The sequence below is a fragment of the Protopterus annectens genome, chromosome 1.part2 (genome assembly GCF_019279795.1).
Source record: "Protopterus annectens isolate FY-2018-M chromosome 1.part2, PAN1.0, whole genome shotgun sequence".
Taxonomy (NCBI): domain Eukaryota; kingdom Metazoa; phylum Chordata; order Ceratodontiformes; family Protopteridae; genus Protopterus; species Protopterus annectens.
In genome coordinates this window covers 654,365,683-654,385,587 of record NC_056727.1, presented here as the reverse complement: position 1 = coordinate 654,385,587, position 19,905 = coordinate 654,365,683, and the positions used below count along the sequence as shown (strand labels likewise).

Sequence of the window (19,905 nt, the reverse complement as noted above, 5' to 3'; positions counted from 1 at the left end):
TGTGGGCACATTGCACAATGACAGGATGTTAGTTATCTTGCATGTGTCTGTTGTACCCTTCCGATACCCCAGCATGGTCACTACTGTGATGCAGTGCATTTCACAACAACAAAATGTGAACATGTACAACATGCAATATGGGTAGGTGTGTTAGATGTGTGCATGGAATATCCCATAGCCATTACATGCACAGTGTAGTGTCATGCATGAACATGACTGAACCAAAAATACGCAGGGTAGACTGAGTGCACAGATTAAACCATAATTATCAGAAGTCCAAAAATGAAATCTAGCACAAAGGAAAGATGGAAATTTTGAAAATTTATTGTGGCAAGCTCCATAAATAAAATATCCACAGCAAACTGGTTTCGGCTGAAAGTTCAAGCCTTCTTCAGTGCAAAAAGTATATACATTACAGCAAGCCCTAATACCTGCTTATATATGTGTACATAAATTAGCCAAAAGGGCTTAATACCTTAATTAGAGTGTTTAGTCATTATTCAAACAATAATCAAATAATCCAAGGCTGAAATTAACTTAACTCTTTCAGGCCTGGTCTAAATAAAGCACCTAGCCTGATTATTTTTTACTTTTTTTTTTATTTTTTATTTTACATTTGTTGACCGGGCTAGTCTAACTGGATATATGTCCATTTTCAGTAGAGGCCTGGGGAGATAAGCTCCAAGACATGAATAAAATACAAATACAAATACAAATAACAAATTAAAAACTACAAAAAGCAAAAAAAAAAAAAAAAAAAAAAAAAAGGAGTCATAAACAGTGCAAAAAGAGGTACAGGGACTAATTACAGGTAAAGACAATAGTGGAGAAAGGAAGTTAGTTGTGAAGTGATTTCACAAGCATTTATTAGAAAAAAAGGTAATATAAGGAGAAGTGAAATGATGCCTAATAGGGAGTTATGAGAGACGTATAGTAAGAAGGAAGATGTAAGTGATGCACATGATCAGGTGATGAGCGCTGCACCAATCAGTGTGCAACAGTTGCTAATTGCATTCAGCCTGCTGTGTAGTAATTCAGATAACCACTGTCATGGCAACCCAGTACTATAAAATACTGACTCGTGGGCATTGTCCCTTAACCTTTCCATTATGGAGGACATCCTTCCTGTATGTGGGCAGCAGTGTTACAGACAGCAGGTTGCAATACCTCTTACAGCAGGAATTGCAGACACAGGCTAATTACATATTTGTATGAGGTTCCAGACCTACAGACAGAGTAGTGTTGTTATGTGCATTGTATATTGCTGGTCTTGCAGTGTTTCTGTGTACATATTCGTTTAGGATGGAATGCAGTCTGTCTGCATATCTCTCAACTGTGGGCCTATCCACATGATGGCCAGTGGATTGTCTGTTTGGTTTGGTCTGTGCACTACACAGGTCTTGCCCTACATATATCACTAGCAGTCTGTATGTTGCATGCTATCAGTACATGGCTACATCCATTTGTATTTCTGATGTTGTATTCCTGCATAAGGGTATGTTGCAACAAATCCTGTAACACCAGCAATTTCCAGGATGTGTAACATCAGTATTGCAAGTATGGCCCTGTGTGCCTGCCTCTGGCCTCCACATATATGGCAGGCTTTGTCCTGCTGTGATACAGTTAGGGGTTGTTGGGCAATGGCCTATCATTATTTACTGCTAGCATTCCTGCTACCATCCCAGTCATATCTTGGACTCCCACAAAATATGTTGTTCAGGGTCCATACATATGACGGATACACTGACATTACCATAACTAAGACATTACCATACCAATAAATCAGTAATTGTTGACTGTTACCTATCTTGAAGGCAAATCCTTTGTCTACTGTTGTACTAATCGAAGGCCTTGGCCTGGACAGCATAGTATGTTATATATCCACATTGCTTGCGTCTACTGTTTTGTGTGGGCCTTGCATTCATCAATGTTTACATATTTCAGACTTTATGTGCTGTAAGTAATGGCATACATTATTGTATAGTACACAAATCAAGGTTTTCTGTGTATCCATACCTGTGTGTCATGTCATGTCCTTTGAATTGTGAGTGGGTATATGTTTAATGTAAATATTCTCCTTTGTGGGAATGGGTGCCACACCACACATTTCACAGGTACCAGTTACAGGGCTTGTGGCTGAGGGATATACTTTGCACCCAGTACTTCCACACTACTACATATGTATGGCTACTAATACCTTTTGTCTGTATATATGTGTATGTACCTATATATAGACCAGTTGTTTTACATTGAGAGGGTTTGTGGTCTGCACTGTAGTGGCAGAACAGGTAGCTTACATCCCTCTAAGTTGGGAACTGCTGATTGAGGGCTCAGTGTCTGTTATTCTAAAAGTATATTCTGGTTTAAGCACTTGGGCTTTCAGGCCAGTTATTTTACATTAAGAGGGTTTCGTGGTCTGCACTTTTGTGGGAGGAGAGGCTGGACTCTGCCCTTCTGAGCTGGGAATTTCTGGTTGAAGGCTTATAGTGCATGCATATCTGAATTTCTTCTTACTGAAATTGGTACACCTTGTTTGCTGTAGCATAGACTAGATCCAGGCCTGCTGAATCTAGCTTTGTTTGTATAACTTGAGCACTAATCCAGGCATTATTTAAAGTATTCAGTTGTATTTATTACTGCTTGGTAGTAACTTGGTTAAAGTGTAGCTATCACTCTAAGTCTTTTGGATTAAGCACTTGGGCTTCAGACCAGTTGTTCTACATTAGGAAGGTTTGTGGCATGCACTGTGGTGGCAGGACAGGTAGCTTTCATCCTTCTAAGTTGGGAACTGCCGATTGAGAGCTCAGTGTCTGTTATTCTTAAAGTGTATTAGCTCTGGTTTAAGCACTTGGGCTTCAGGCCAGTTATTTTACATTAAGAAGGTTCGTGGTCTGCACTCTTGTGGGAGGAGAGGCTGGACTCTGCCCTTCTGAGCTGGGAATTTCTGGTTAAAGGTTTATAGTGCCTGAATATTTGAACTGTATCTTACTGAAATTGGTACACCTTGTTTGCTGTAGCATAGACTAGATCCAGGCCTGCTGAATCTAGCTTTGTTTGTATGCTTGTTATTTCCCTGAAACGCTAATTCCACCTAAAACGCGGCTTCTCAGCGCTACTGTGGATCCCTAGTGATATCTGCATTGCTTACTGTACTTATTTCCTTGCTTCGCTTGAAAGAAAGTTACTGTTTGTCGTTTTTGCATTTAAGTTACCTGTAACACATTGCACTTGTTACCTGGCACTTGCTCACTAAAGCAATTATAAGTCAGTACAAAATTAAAAGCACTACACCCTCGCTCCCCATTGGCCCTTGTTTTCAATTATAAAGGAATTCCCAATATTATTCTAGCATGTCCAAAGGTCAGTTGTCAATCTCCTCTCCGGTCCAGCTGGTGAATATGGGAATCTTGAGGCAATGTTACAACTGCCTCATGTACACAGACAACCCTCTCCTCCTCCCAACAAATTCCAACACATGTGAGAGATGCAACCATATAGCCAAACTGGAGGCTAAGCTCTCTCAACTCAGTACTGGCATAACCAGTCAGGAGGAGAAGGAAACCAGACTCACTACAATTCCAGTCTCACATAGACCTACCACGACAGCAAACCAAACACATAATCACACAAAAACATACTCGGAGGCTCTAAATAAAGATCTGCCTAAGCAGCAGAGACCTCCAAAGCAGACACCCAAGCAACCGCTACCCCAAAACAAAACGCATGCAACACATATCTCACAAAGCCAGAGTGCCGAACAGTCACAGCCCTTAAGGCTAAACAACACACCTGATACACTTGTAATAGGTGACTCTATTGTCAGGCACACTGATGTCCCGCTCACCAGGCTGAACAAGGTGAAGGTCACGGTGAGCAGCCTGTCTGGCGCTAGGATCCGCCACATAACACAAGCACTCAGGTCACTCCAAGGCAAGTACAAATATGACTCAGTCATCGTCCATGCTGGTGTGAATGACCTGAGACGTACCTCCCTGGACTACATGAAAAGAGACATAGAGGAGCTCTCTGAGCATGTAGCCCAGGCTGGTATGACCCTGACCTTGAGTAGCATCTTACCCTCACCAAGAATGATGCCACCCTGGGCTTTCGGATATTGGCAAAGGCTCTTGCTACCCCCATAGTGCCTTTTTTAGGCAAGGCTCAAAAGACAAACCCACCTCCATAGGTATCACAAGGGATAAGAAACTAAGAGTAATGCTACTCAACGCTAGAAGTCTAAACCTCAAGATGCACGCACTCGAAACTCTCCTTAGCATGGACAACATCGATATCTGTGCAGTAACAGAAACCTGGTTCAGGACTCCCGAGAGCACCCCAGCACTACCAGGTTATTCCTCATACCATGCTTTTCGGCCCCAAAACTTGGACCGAACCACAAAAGGAGGGGGAGTATCGATATTCATCAAAGATACCCACACCTCCAGGTTGGTGGCAAAGCACGAAGCATCAGAGACTATCCATGTGCAACTAACAGTGGGTAAAACTGCCTTCCAGTTTATAGCCTGCTACAGACCACCCTCCCAAACCCAGGAACCCCACTCGGCCTTCCTGAGAACACTGGAAAATATGAAGGTCTCTCCGAACACCATTATATTGGGTGACTTCAACTACCAAAACATAGACTGGGAGCATTACTCTAGCTCCAACACCCTTGCCCAAAGGTTCCTAGAATTCATAAACTCAAATGCTATGGAACAACTTGTTGCTACTCCCACAAGAGGGGAAAACATACTGGACCTGATCATCACCAACATGGGGACTCTATGCTCCAGACCAGAAGTGTATCCCTCACTGGTAAGATCAGACCATAAACTGATCTCACTGGATATTCACATCCCGACCCCACTCCCTGCCCAGAAAACCACAGTGAAAAACTTCTCTAAAGCAAATTTCACACTCCTCAAAACCGAGGTGGAATCCTTCAAAGCCCCCGGGCCTGTGGAAAATACAGCCCAGACCGCAGAATCCTTTATAAATGTATTCTATGAACACCTTCAGGAATGCATGGATCATGCAATCCCAAATAAAACCAAGACCCAATCCTCCAAAGGCAGACGACCTGTCTGGCGGACCCCAGCCATAAACAAACTATACAATAGAAGGAGGAAGCTACTACATGATAGAGCAAAATCCCAAAAAGGGAAGGCATCTCTGATCAGTATTGGCAAAAAACTAAGGGCACTCATAAAATCGTCAAAGGCCAGCTTCGAGAAAAATTGCACAGGACACTAAAGATAATCACAAGGCTTTCTTTAGTTATGTTAGGAACCTGGGTGGGAATTCACAGATATGCTCAGAATTAGTCCAAAATGACAAAAAAATACACTGATCCCACAGACATTGCCAACATCCTAGCTGACAGGTTCAGCGCAAACTTCTCCCCCCCCTCCCCACCAAAGGGCAAATATCTATCCCAGCAGAGTGCTGCCCCCCCAACATCTCAGATGCTCAGGTGGGAGCCGCCCTCTCCAAAGCAAAAAACACAGCATCAATGGGACCAGACGGTGTCCCAGGCTGCGTCCTACATGAACTCCAAGAAGAGCTAAACCCAAACATAAAACTACTGTTCAATCTCAGCCTTACTACAGGATATGTACCCAAAGAGTGGCGTACAGCAACAGTGGTCCCTCTCCACAAAGGTGGTGCCTCAACGGACCCTGGAAACTATCGCCCCATAAGCCTGACTAGCTTGGTCTGCAAAGCTATGGAAAGGATCATTATGGACCTCATAAATAAAGATATTGGGGACCTACAGACACTGGATCCTACCCAGTTTGGGTTTGTTAAGGGCAGATCCTGCCTCTTAAACCTGGTTGACTTCTTTGAAACAGTCACCAAGGCCATTGACGAAGGGAAGGTGGTCCACACAGCCTATCTGGACCTCGCAAAAGCCTTCGATACAATACCCCACTCGGGCATTATAGATAAGCTCACCAGCTTAAATATAAACCCCTATGTCACTAGATGGGTTGCAAACTGGATCAAGGACAGAACCCACATGGTTAGAATTGCTGGAGCCATGTCAGACTCCAAACCAGTTACAAGTGGCGTCCCACAAGGCTCAGTCCTGGGACCTCTCTTGTTTGGTATATATTTCATGGAGGTACAGGCCAACACAGAATGACTGTGGCTGACCAAGTTCGCAGATGACTGCAAACTGGGTGCCATAATCGACTCTCCAGCCGACACAAGCATCCTCCAAAAGGGCCTCATAGAAACAGACAACTGGTGCCAGAGCCATGGCCTCAAGCTAAATGCCAAAAAGTGTATAGTCATCCCCTTTGGCAAAAACAAAGTGCCCACAAATTACCACATAGGTGGTAATCCATTAAGTACAGAAGAAGTCATTAGGGACCTGGGGACCCAAGTTGATAGCAATCTCTCATTTGACAACCACATGGCCAAAGTGGTTAGAAAAACATTTTATATAGCCCACCTAATCATGAAGGGATTCACATCTAGATTAAGGGAGGTCATCATGCCTCTTTACTCATCCCTCATCAGGCCCATAATCGAGTACAATGCCCCTTTTGGGATGTACCTTACCAAACACCTGCAGAAACTGGAAAGACCCCAAAAGTACCTCACCAAGAGGATCAAAGGGCTCAAACAGATGCCATATGCTGCCCGGTTAAAGAAACTCCAGCTCTACTCAGTGGCATACCGACTGCTCAGAGGTGACCTGTGCCTGACGTATAAGGCCATGTCCAACCCGCAATTAAGGGACATGCTGCACCTCAAAAAATCCAAATCCCATCGAGCTACACGCTCGAGAGACTTGAACCTCAGCACTGAAATAAATAGGACATGCTGGAGGGACAGATTCATAACCCAGAGGCTCCCTTCACTATGGAATAAAATCCCAGTCCAGGTTAGGCAGAGTCCCTCATTGACTCTCTTCAAGAGGAATCTTGATGACTGGATGGGAGATCATAGGTTTACCCCGGGTATCGCTTCTGTGTCACTGTTAGACAGAGGCACAGTATACTAACCTCGAAAAAGGGCAAAGCAAAATTAATTTAAAATGGGTGGCGAAAGCCAAACATACTCTGGCTAGGCTTATAAATGCCCTAGGGCAGATAGCCTAGTATGAACCTGAACCTATATATATATATATATATATATATATATATATATATATATATATATATATATATATATATATACATGTATATCATATAGCTATATATATATATATATATATATATATATATATATATATATATTATATACCTGAACATATTTGTCAATATATAGATGTGAGAGCATATCTGAACCATTGTGATGTGTACCCCTTCCACATTGTACATTCCGTACGGTAGAATTACTTTTCTGCATGACATGTTACAGATATTGCCCTGACATTTGCAGGTGAATTGGCTTAATGTGAAAGCATTGTGGCTGTGTTGTGAAGGGTCCTGTAGCCAAGAACTGCATGTGCTGGGTATTGGATTGCACAGCATATCTGTTAGGGCTGTGTGGGGGTGGTAACATAGCACTAATTACCAGGTATCCCTCATTTGAGCCCCCACCCCCCATTAACAATGCATATGGTCTTTTATGTTGTAGGGAGTGGTTCAGGATTTTGTTCCCATGTGGTAATGCTATACACAGTTCTGTCTGTGTGTATGTATATATATATATATATATATATAATTTATATATATATATATATATATATATATATATATATATATATATATATATATATATATAATTTTATCTATACATATATATACACACACACATATATATATATATATATATATATATATACATATATATATATATATATATATATATATATATATATATATATATATAGCTGTCTGTCTCCATTTCCAGATATGTATATGTCCATATGTCCATACATGTTCGGATCATATTTTTGGTCTGTACCTCATTCTCTTGGCAATTGACACGGATGATCACAGGACTGTAGTCAGTAACTAGTGCCAACACTTTTTTGTGTTTTAGACTTCATCTCCTTCAAAATATGTGTTCTAATACATATAACTGTGTGACTAGCAACATTTTAGGTGTCTTAGAGCAATATTTGACATATATCCCTACTTGTACCCACATTTTGGCACACTTTGGTCCAGAATTCTTGCATTAAGAAGTTGTGTGGTATGATATTATTACATTTCCTGTACTGTTGACTGATTGTACTGGATGATATGTTTGTGAAAACATCAGGTTATGTATATCTGCCATGGTTTAGTGGTAGATCACTTTGTGTATGGATTGCAGGGTCCTGGGTTTGAGCCTTGGAGAGGCAGTTCATTTTTTTTTGCTGGGCAGAAAAAGGGATGTTGGCTACAGAGTGATTAAGGCACTTTTAAGCAGTTGTAAGCGGGTTTGCACGACGGTAAGCACTGCTAACCTCCACTTATGTTTTCTGACGGCTTCAAATTTCTCAACTTGTGTAGGCATAGCTTACCCCCGCGCAAGCCCGTGCAAACCTGCTTACTGCTGCTTAAAAGTGCTTACTGCCGCTTGCACCTGAGCAAATTTCTTTAAAAGAAAAGAAAAAGGGGTTGATAGGAAAGTGGTGAAAAATGGGGCACAAAGAGGGAAAGACAGTAAGGAAAATAGCTAGGCATGTGCAGAAAGGGTATAGGAAAGGTCCATAGCTGCCCATTTCTTCCACAGCAACAGCTCTGCATATACACTAAATTTGCAGGTACATTTGGACCCTCAAACCCCTGGGTGAGGGGTGAAGACAACATATATTCATTGTGATGCCAATTAGAAATGATTACATGTGTCCAGTGGACATGTGTGCAAAATGGACAGCTATGTATGGGGCGAGATTTTTTTGTGGGAACAGATTGCCCTTTTTTTTTCAGGTGAGAGTGGGATGTTGGGGAGGGGTAGTAGGTATATTTGGGGAGGGAGGTTGGGTAGGTTAACAGACAAGACACACAAGATGCATACAGGGCCGGTATATGACAAATGTGGGGGGGTAAACACCTTGGACAGGGAGGGGTGCTTGGAAGTCGCAAGCCCATGAGCCCCCAACTGGAAACAGTGGGACTGAGGTCTCCACCCATGGGCAGTCACCACTGCACCTTCACAGCCCTGAAGGTGGCTGTGCTGGGGGCTGTGTAGGAGGGGCAAGCTCATCCTCTAATAGTACCACTCGGCCTTCAAGCTGGTGTAGCCACTCTCGATACTCCAGATCAAGTTCCCTACACATCACGGCCCAGACCTGTTGATGGGTGACAGGTTCCCCTCCACGCTCGCTCTGAGGGGGGGCCCATCCCCTGCAGTGGTTCCTCTCGGAGGTGGTGCAGGGCCCATGGAGGAGGAAGTCCCAGGTTGGGCCCCAGATGTGCTGGTGCCTGGTGCCATGGCCAGCTGAGGTGGGACAGGTGGATCCGCTGGGACCGGCCTTCTCATAAGAGCTGTGTTGTCACCGGTTTATGGTAGATATGGGTTAGTAACAGTCAACAGCACTCAGGATTAGTTATAATAGCATGCATAGGTATTCCCATTAACCCCACACACCAGATTTAACACAGTTGCAGAGCAAGCAGAACACATGCATATATGGAACAACAGTGGCCATTACAGGAGCATGCAGGTTTCATTGATGGCAACAGGCCACCAATATGGGTGTATTTTAACATGGCACATGCATAGAAACAAATGTGAATATTTATAAACCATTAGGACATATGTCCCAAAAACGTTTTTAGTGGTCACATACCAATTGAGGAGTGTCATTGGGTTATTATGCACATATGGTAGGGGTGAGAGAGAGGGTTCAATTAACAACTAATATATCCTTGTAGTTTTCACAACATTCTTAGTCATTGCAGTGATCTTTCCCTTACATGTATTATTACACTACGCAATGGCCTTATATTGTACACTGCTATGTTTATAAATTATTATATACGTGACCCGTGTCTTACATACAGGCGTGACCGGCTGCAGGTATTAATGCAACATAAGTTGAGAATTGATGTCATACACTTTGGGTGAGGTGCTAAAATGACAGGTTTGTTTTCATACACATTCTCTGAATATGTACATGTTTGACTATCAGTTATATGTCACTGACAGCTGCCTACATTTCTTGGATCATCACACTGAATTTTCAGGGGAACAGGGTACCAAGCTGGTGACATGGGCCATTTATCTGGACATGCTGGACAGATTGGAACAGTTATGGGGTATAAATATGCATACAACTTACAATGTGAACATTCAACCAAATTCTGTACAATTGTTGGATTTAATTATGCATACAGCTTTCTATCTGAACATTGTATCACAGTCTGTACAGTTGTGGGGTATGATTATGCATACAACTTAGTAGTACTCCCAGGAGTAAAACCCCTGCTGTGTGTCACAAAAAAATATTGCTAACATCACAGTACATTGTGCTATCAGGGAAATTGATGTAAAGCTTTCGACTGTTTTCTACCTGTCTCCCTAACATGTACGATATGACTGACCTCTTGGCACTTCCAACATTGTTATGCAGGACTTCATACCCATTTTATCTGTATACCATGGTGTTGGTGACACTGCTTAAGATACAACAGTACTATTTATAGTATGGAACAGATCGCAAACATATGGGAGAAGAGTAAACAGAAGCACTCCAGGGGTTATACCTTTATTCACAGACTATTAACACATTTATTTCTACTGGAACAACACTTTCTAAATCTCTTATATTCTTTGTTATGACAGTACATGCAGAGTGATTACTAACCTGCCTTGCTACACAGCCTTTGCAGCCTAGCATCATGAGCTTGCTGGTTTGCAGCCCACTCATCTGCAGCTGTCAGAGAAATGCATTGATATTTAGCCATACCTGTCCATAGTATACACAAGCTAGGCAATTATTTACTACTTAGTAGAATGTGTACTTACTCAGTACTGGGGCATTGACCATCTGCCGAGACTCCTGGATCCACTGTTCCAGTACACCCCCCCCTGCTGCTTCAGGTCAGCATGGTGGTGCCTGACCTGCTCACCAGTCTGGGGGATACCTGATGTCATGGGCTAGTCTGTCCCAGGCCTCCATTTTGTACTGCGAGCCCTGGTACTGGCCCTGCAGTAGTCTCTGATCATGGTGTTTTACCAGGAGCCATACCATGATCTTTGACTCCTGGATGCCCAGCGCTGCGCTCTGAATCGAGTGCCTTCACCCACACCAGCCATTCTGCCTGCAGTAGGAAGCTACAACCAGTTATGAGACATATTCCCATCTGTGGGGTTTAAATACAGCCATTTTCCCGCACTTTCCCATGATTGGCCAGTTTTGAAAAGGTTAAGCTATGGGCATACCTGCTTACATAAGGTTGGCACTGCTTAAAAAGGTATACCACTAAGCAGATTGAATTGGCTCCCCTACACATTGCTTACGCTTACTAACATGAGCTGTGCTGCGGTTAGCATTGCTTAATAGTTACTTATCACTATATTTGCCATTTGGCAATGATTTATTCTTCATTACAGGTTATATATGTGTCTGGTATCCGTGATTCATGTGTACATGCACTCTATGGGAACCTCTACACTTTATTACAATCTCACCTCAGATCTATGCTTACTGCAGTACTCCAGTTCACATATTTATCTTATGTAGAAGGTTATACCACTTCACACTGTACATAGATTCAGTTCACGTTTGGTTTGGTTTTCCTGTGGTGAGGATTAGTTTGCTGATACCTCATTCATATCTATTGCTATGATGGCTCAGTGGTTAACTACTGTCACTATAGTGTACAGGGTCATGAGTTTGAGCCTTGCAGAGGCAGTTTATTTTGTTGCTGGGCAGAACATGGGCCATTGGAGACAGAGTAATTTAGGCACTTTAAAGCAGTTGTAAGTGGGTGTGCGTGGGTTTGCGTGACGGTAAGCAATGATAACCTCTGGTTACAGTTTCTTACACTCAGTTAGCTTATACTTTGCTTAATCTATGTAGGCAATGCTTACCCCAATGCTAACGCATTTAAACACGCTTACTACTGCTAATTTGTGCTTAAACCTGCTTACTAGTCCTTTATTCATTATGACACTGACACTTCACATGTGCATTTAATGCAGTACTCCAGTTCACATTTAAATGTTATTATGTAGGTTATACGACAAAAAGATGTGAGAATATGTTCATATACAGCTTTCACATGGAAAATATGTGCTGCAGTGGGACTCGAACCGGGGGAATACCTGTTCGTTAGGTGGATGCTCTAACCACTACACTATTGCTGTGCTGCTTCATTTGCATATATATTCCTTGTTATCCTCTTCAGCCTTTTCAGCTGCTTTACCCGTAGCTAAGCGATGGGAAAACCCGCGCACCTACGGTTAGCTGTACTCTGGGTTTTAAAAAAAATTACTACAAGGGTTTCTTCGTATTTTATTTCAGAGTACTGTTGCTGTTGAACACATGGGGACTGTTGGTGGGGATATGCGGACACTTATAAGCGGTCTCGCTCTTTTATTTACACATTCTTCTATTCTACTTTGCAGGGACGTGTTTATTCTGAGAGCTCTGCTCTCAGACACGCCCCCTGCACTCATCCACGCTCCATGTAGCATTAGGAGTTCAGGTAGCACATCTTCCTTAATATGCATGGCATGCTGCCGTCCTCCTCTTAAACTGCCGCTTCCATGCAGGACTAAATTAGTCCTGCACGGAGGATTAATGAATCTGGGGGAATGTGATAAACAATAGTTTGCTACTGACTAGAAAGGGTATTCAAGAGTATGGGGTCAAGATCCAAAGAAGCCTTGCTTCCAGAGATGAAATTTTCTATGAGACCAGATACTGCATTCTACAAAGAAACATTAGAGAACTAAGATTAAGGGAGTTTGAGTATACATTTGTGTGCAGAAATGTATGTTGGATGAAGGAGGCGAGAACTGAGTGTTTTATTTAAAGAAGTTTATGAAGAAGGATACAGAATAAGTGCTGTACCACTTGTATAACTGATGGCTAGTCGCCTGTGTTCATTGTTTGCTGTGATGTTGTTGCTGCTTGGGAGGTAATCTTGTAAGTCTGCATCCATGCCTGAAGGGTCATTATAATTTATTGACCTGGGAAGAGTTGTGTGCTAGTGAGAATAAGCATGGTATTAACATATTCCTTTTAAGGATCAGAAAGGCTGACAGTGCTGCAGATATTTGTGGCACAGATTACAGACTTTATTTGTCTTTTAAGATTCTTGGATTCTACATTGGTGAATTTGCAAAGAAGAGTTCATTCTAATCATCAACGTATCAAACTTTATAGATCATTCTTTTGACATGGAGGTTTCTGGTCCTTACGAATTCCTTATACAAATATTTGAAGGAAATCTTGTTGTTAAGAGTCCTTTAAAATGGAGCATTTAATGAAGGTTTATTAGGAAATGTAACCCTTATTATTGACTTTTGTCCATTGATGTAATTTATAATTTTATCTGACAGTATCTCCATGCTGCATCATTCCTGTCATTTGGCCTCTGTATTATGCCCATAGCCTCTTAGTTTTTATCATCATAAATAATTCAATAACTTAAATGCCTTATTTGCCATCTTAATGTTGTATATGCATTTAATACATTTAGTAACTAAAACAAATTGTTGGTGCTTGTTATGGAGAGCTGATAAAGTGCAGTGCTTTTTATTATAAAACATTACATGCTGCTAATATTCTCTGTCAACATTCAGAGTTTTGTAAAATTTGACAAATTCATATTTTTTTCTTTTAGAGGCACTTATAGCAGACCTACAGAAAAAGATTACAGAAGCATTTGAAGTATTTGACCATGAGAAAAACAGTACTGTAGATGTCAGGTATGGCATTTTTACTTCCATGGCAAATAGAAATCCTATCTAAATCATAGCTTGTAAGACAGAAAAACACTGCTTCATCTGTTGTTTTTAATAACCCAGCATGTAGCAGTCTTAAAAATAACCAAGAGGGAACCAAATAAGATCCTTTTAAAATGGACTTATAAACTTGTGCAAGAGACTTAAGCGATTTGCAGGTGAGGTCTGAACTTAATTCTTAGGTGATAGTGGACAGCAGTAGACTAAATGCTAAGGACTGTGTACAAAGAGCATCTCTGTTCATCTTTCTTTTTAGTTAACTAGGACTTGGGATAGATTAGAGCAAATTAATTTTGTTGTCTTTATTTGAATACGTTTGCCTGATAGAGCATCCAAAGTTAGCACCAGAGATTTTAAAATGTTAAATATTGCTATAAAGATATGCTTTACATTGAAAGCAAACATTTGATTTTGGATGAACTAACACCTTTACAGTTTGTATTCAAAAACATTTTGATTTATTGAGTGGAGCTCAAAATGGCTTGGTTACTAAACTATTATGAGAGACTAGTAAGTAATGAAATATCATGTCTTGGGTGATGTTTGAACTGCTAACAATTGGACATTTATTTTATTCTTCACTGGTCTTTAAGATTAACATGGTCTTCATAGTTGTTGAATATCAAAACTGAATAAAAGGAATCACCAATTTATATTCATAAGCATTTCCCCTAGAAAAATTCAGAGCAGTAAAGTTCAAAGGTCATTTAAAGTTTAGTGGAAGAAGAGTAAGAGGTGCTACATATATATATATAGCTTAAAGTTAGCAGTGACAGATGCTGGCTCTAAGGCACAGAGAGAGAAAGCCTTGACTACAATCCAGATGACCAGAGTACAGTTAACTTAGGAGCTAGATGATCTAGGGGTGGAGGGTGGGAGATGTGCAGCTTCTCCCATATGCCTGCCTATAGGGAGGGCCTATTGGATTTGTTGCCGGAAGGCTGTGGTGGAAAAACACATGCCTGAAGTAACCCATAGGCAGAGGGAAGTGTGTGTGTGTATGACCACTTAAGCCAGTATTGGTATTCTTTGCAGGGAGTGAGTCTGAGAGTGTGTGTGTGTGTGTGTCTGTGTGTGTGTGTGTGTGTGTGTGTGTGTGTGTGTGTGTGTGTGCATGTTTGTCATTTTATTCAAAGAAGAGCATAGGTGGCCCCTGCAGTGATAATGATGCTCATATCCCCACCAAGGGGGAGTAGGGCCATACTTTACAAACTAATCTCATGGCTGCCTGTATTATGGCCATGTCATAACTAGCTGTCACCTAGTCAGGAAATGGATGTGCTCTAATCTGTCTCTCTCTTTCTCTCTTTCTCTCTTTCACTAGGCCCAGAGGGAACAGTAGAGCTCCTGCCCCAGGAGGGAATGAATGGGAAGACAGAGCAGTGGCTTAATAGTCAGCAGGCATGAGGATACAGAGCATATAGATGAAAAAATCAGCTATGTGTGATGATTTTCAAATTAAAGTTCATATTTGCTTAGGTGCTTGCTACCCAAGCACCATAACAAGAAATAAATGTGCAAACAGTTAAAACATCTTAACAGCTGCTTCCCAAACACCATAATGATAACTAAATAGAGCAAACAGTTAAAGCATCTTAACAATATAACAACATAGTAAAATGCAAATAGTAAGAACAAAATTTAAAAAGAGCAAATAAAAATATTAAAGAAAGCTATAATAATGTATTGAAATCTTGAGCATTAAAACTAATAATGTCGTGTACAAAAAAATGAAATGAAAGGTAAAAAGACCAAATTAAAAGCTGAAGCGAGAGACCTACAGTAATAAACACAGAAGTAAGGGAAGATAAAATCATACATCAGTTGCTAATTCAAATAGATTTTCAGACACTTTTCAAAGCCAGCCAGGGTAGGCATTCCCTCAGTCACTGGGCAAGGAGGTTTCATAGGCAAGGGGCCTGATGGCAAAAGACTCAGATTCCAGAGCTCTCCAGGCATAACCTGGAAAGCTTCGGCCACCCATTGGAAGTTGAACACCATGACCTAGCCAGGCAGCAGGGGACCAAGAGCTTCTTGATCTAAGGGGGACATAGACCATGTAGGGTTAAGTAAAGCAACGGTAAGACTTGGATTATACGTGATTGAACAGGTAGCTGGTGCACACTCTGCAGATAGTGAGCAATATGAAAGAATGTGAAGTACCTGTAGTTACATTGTAGAATTATGAATCAGCTGCAGGCGATTCAACTTGCTGTTTGAGAGCCTCAGGAAAAGCAAATTGTAATAGTTCAGCTGGGAATATACCAAGGCATGTACCATCATGGAGAGGACATCTAGAGTTGTATGATACAGGAAATTTTTAGCAGGTGGAAGTAAGAGGTCTTCATAACTAAGGAAATCTGGGCCTTAAGTGTCAGTCTGTCATCAAAAATTGCACTGAGGATTCTTAACTTCCATGCAAATGCTGATTGATCATCATTGTAAATCAAAATGGGTCAATGGCTGGACAATTAGTTTAACTCTAGCTGGCACAAATAGCCATGGTTACTGTATTGGATATGTTCATTCGCAAGTGATTAGCGGTAATCTAGTGTTAGATGGATTTCAGATTTGAGGAAGATATGCCCTGAGGAAAGGAAAGGAAAGGTACGGTAAAGCTGAGTATCATTGATATAGCAGTGATGTTGAAGACATGCCTTTGTAAGGAGCTCTCCCATTGGAATCATATACACAGAGAATAACAGAGACCCTAAAACAGAACCTGTGGAACCCTGGATGTGAAAGGATAACCTGAAAAAGAGTTTGTTCTGGACATAATCTGTTGGGTAGCACCTGTAAAGAAGGAGGTAACCATTCAAAAATAACCCTAGGTCCTCAGTAGGTTCAAAGTCAGTCAAGCAGAATAGTATGACCAGCTTTTGTCAAATGCAGACAAGGTCAGTGAGGGTTGAAACAGAGCAACACAGTCAATCATTCACATCAGAAGTTGTTCGATCCCATGTAAGGGCTGTCTCAGTACTGTGTTTTGTGCAGAACTAGACTGGATTGGATCATGGATGCAGTAGTCTTTGAGTATCCATTCAAGCTGTGAATAAGCAACCCTCTAAATAACCATAACAATAAAAGTAAGATTAGAGATAAGGCAGTAATTATCCAAGTCATCAGGATCAAGATTTTTTGTTTTTCAAGTCTGGGATAGCCTCCTTCAAAGCAGCTAAAAAACAATACATAAATTGGCTCACTGTTTAGCAAATCAGTGGTCTAATATGTCAATGTAGGACAAAAGTAGTCCTGCAGGATATGGATCCATGCAGCAGGTAATAGCCTGCTTGCTTAAAATCATGGAAACTAGATACAAATAACCACTCTCCTGAAGCTCACACAAAATCCAAGCTACAGACTATGGAGAAGTACAGCAAGTATTTCTTCAGTTTGGAAGATGGTCTTGTTTGCAATTAAACCTTCTTAGCTGTAAAAAAAATGAGTTGCCAACTCCCATTTGTTGGACAAAAATGCTCTGTCGGTAGAAAAAAAGGGTGATTGGTCAGGTTGTCAACCACCCAAAAGAGCATGGCTAGTTTACTTGACACAGAGAAGATCTTCCTTGAAATGAACACTGCCTTCTTCTGGTAGATCTGTGACTGATAAGTCAAATAGTGTTCATCAGGTCTAAACCTGATATTAAAGCCAGTATGTCACCATTTATGCTCAACACTTAATCCTTGTTATTTCAAGACATGGAGATCCATGTCATACCATATTTTTTCTGCATTATTGCAACATGCAGCATTTGACTGATGCACAATGAATAATTTAGCATGAGAGATATTTGTAAATGATAATCTGATATTGTTAATCCTCATTCATTCCTTACGCATGGGTATCGGTTCCGACCTCAGAACTGAGCCAGCCATTTTCCAAATCGTCAACTTCAAACTCTTGAGCTAAACTCTTACCCACAATCCCCCTCTCCCTGTTACCTCAGATTTTGTTTGCCACGTTGCCATTCGGTCGTGTCAAGCTGCTTCTCTTGAGCTAAGTACAGTTATTTGTTGTTTAATAGTAATTTATATTACTTTTCTGTCAGAAAAGTTTCTATTTCATTGTCTCCTACCCTATCACATCTAGCGACCATATTTTCTTCAGGTTTTCCTTCTCTTTTCTCTACCTTTTTACCACAAGGTATTCTCCCCTTACCATCATTGGTAATCCTTCCCTTTTTCTCATACCTTTGGGTATCCTTTTGTACCATTGCTGGTACACTTTTCTGCTTTCAATTTTTGCTATCATGGCAGATAAGAAAGGTAGTCCGGGGTTTAAATGGTGTTCTGATTGTGGACACAAACTACCTACTTCTGATGCAAACTCTGTGTGCGTTTATTGTTTGGGGGCGTCTCACTTATCTGTTGATCCGCCCTGTACTATCTGTGGAAACTTTTCAAATAGAACTTTGTTGGAAAGGAAAAACAAGCTGTTACTGAAGGGACTTCTTAAATCTCCCTTTTCAGAGGCTATTTCTGGGTCGGAGGCCTCAACCCCTTCTAGAGCCCATAAGAAAATCTTGGATGTTCCTACCAAGGCTAAATCTTTGCCTTCGTCCCCGGCTGGGGACTCCCGCCAACCAAAACCTAAAAAGGCTAAAGTTTTGGTTCTGAAGCTCACTCAGTCAGCCCCAGTGCTAGACCTTCGGCACCGAGGCCTTCGGCTCCATTCGTGATCTCGGCTCTGTCTTGTCCTGCAGCCTTCACTATATCGGCACCGAGGGGCTCCTCGGTTCAGACTATTACCAATATATCGGCACCGACCATTCACTCTGTGCAGACCTTGACCACATCGGCTCCGACATCTTACTTGGAACCGACGCCTTTATTGTTGACTCCAGTTTTGTCGGTTCCAGCCTTGGAATCCCTGTGTTGGTGCAGACCATGACCTCGGCACTGATGACTTAGTCGGTGCAGACACCCGTAGTCCAGTCTCTCTTGGCACTGTTGTCCTCGGTGCAGACTGGTGAGATGGGCAGCGAGTTTGCCTCTTGTGTGGACAGGCCTGTTTCTCCCTCAGTCTCTGTGAGGTCCACTAGAAGCCTTTCTGAACACGATGTGTTGCGTCTTGTGGATCAGGTACTCTTGGCCAGAGGTATCCCACCCCCCATGGACTATCCTTCCTTGGGAGGTGATCACCCATCTCCAAAGACCCCTTCTTATTCTCCTCCTTCATTGCCTTTGAAGTCCATGGATATAGCACAGTCTTCCACTTCTGCGTTTTTCTTTATGGATCTCAATAAGGAGCCACAGTTGCCTTCATAGCAGAAAAGTTTTCCTATGACCCAGGATGTCAGTTGTGACACGCATAGTTTGCTGCTCTACAGCCATCCAGGGACTCTGGGTCGGCAGGCTGAGCCACTTAGGGGAGGGGTGACCCCTGTCCTAGACATTCACTCCTCTTCAGATGGACCAGCCTTCCAACTGATGGAGAAGGCTTTTGCTGCTACTGGCAATGCTGGACTGTCTATCCCTCCACCCTCCTCTGATACACTGGTTTCACAAGTCACACCGAGTGGACACCGGGTGCAAGGGCCACAGGACATATTCCCACAGGAAAGCCCTTTTCTACTGTCTTCCCCAGCTCCTCCCGCTGAGGAAGTCCACCGAAAAAGTTCATGTAAGAGGAAGCACATGGACTCCACAGAGGAGTCCCTCACTGAAGACACAGATGTTGATGAGGGGGAAGGATCCCCTCGGTCACCCTCTGAGGTATCCTTTGGTGATATCCTCAAAATCCTGAAACAGAGAGGTGGCTGGCAGTCCTCTAATCCGACCTCTGAGGAATCTGTGTTCCTGCAGGCCTTTCGCGCCTGGCCCCCTACCTCCTGGGTTACTCCACCTGCCGATGAACTTGTCCGGCTTATCGTGCAGCATGCTTGGAAGGCTCCTGACACCATCGAAGCTATCCTCCAGAGGCCAGATAAGATTTTATCCCCTGCTGCTATGGATCCCCATTGGTCAAAAGGTCTTCCTGTGGATGCTTTGGTGGTGGCGGCCGCAACAAAAAAGGATCTGGCAGAAGAAGAAAGCCAGACTG

The 19,905-nt window shown here is 42.1% G+C and overlaps 1 protein-coding gene across 1 annotated transcript in view; it reads left to right on the top strand.

Moving 5' to 3' along the window:
* The window catches only part of EFCAB2 (EF-hand calcium binding domain 2), a 610,154-nt gene that overhangs the window by 101,332 nt on the left and 488,917 nt on the right, over window positions 1–19,905 (top strand). Inside the window, exon 2 of the mRNA XM_044058128.1 lies at window positions 13,743–13,827. Coding sequence (XP_043914063.1) covers window positions 13,743–13,827 — 85 coding nt within the window. The remainder of the gene's footprint in view (window positions 1–13,742; window positions 13,828–19,905) is intronic.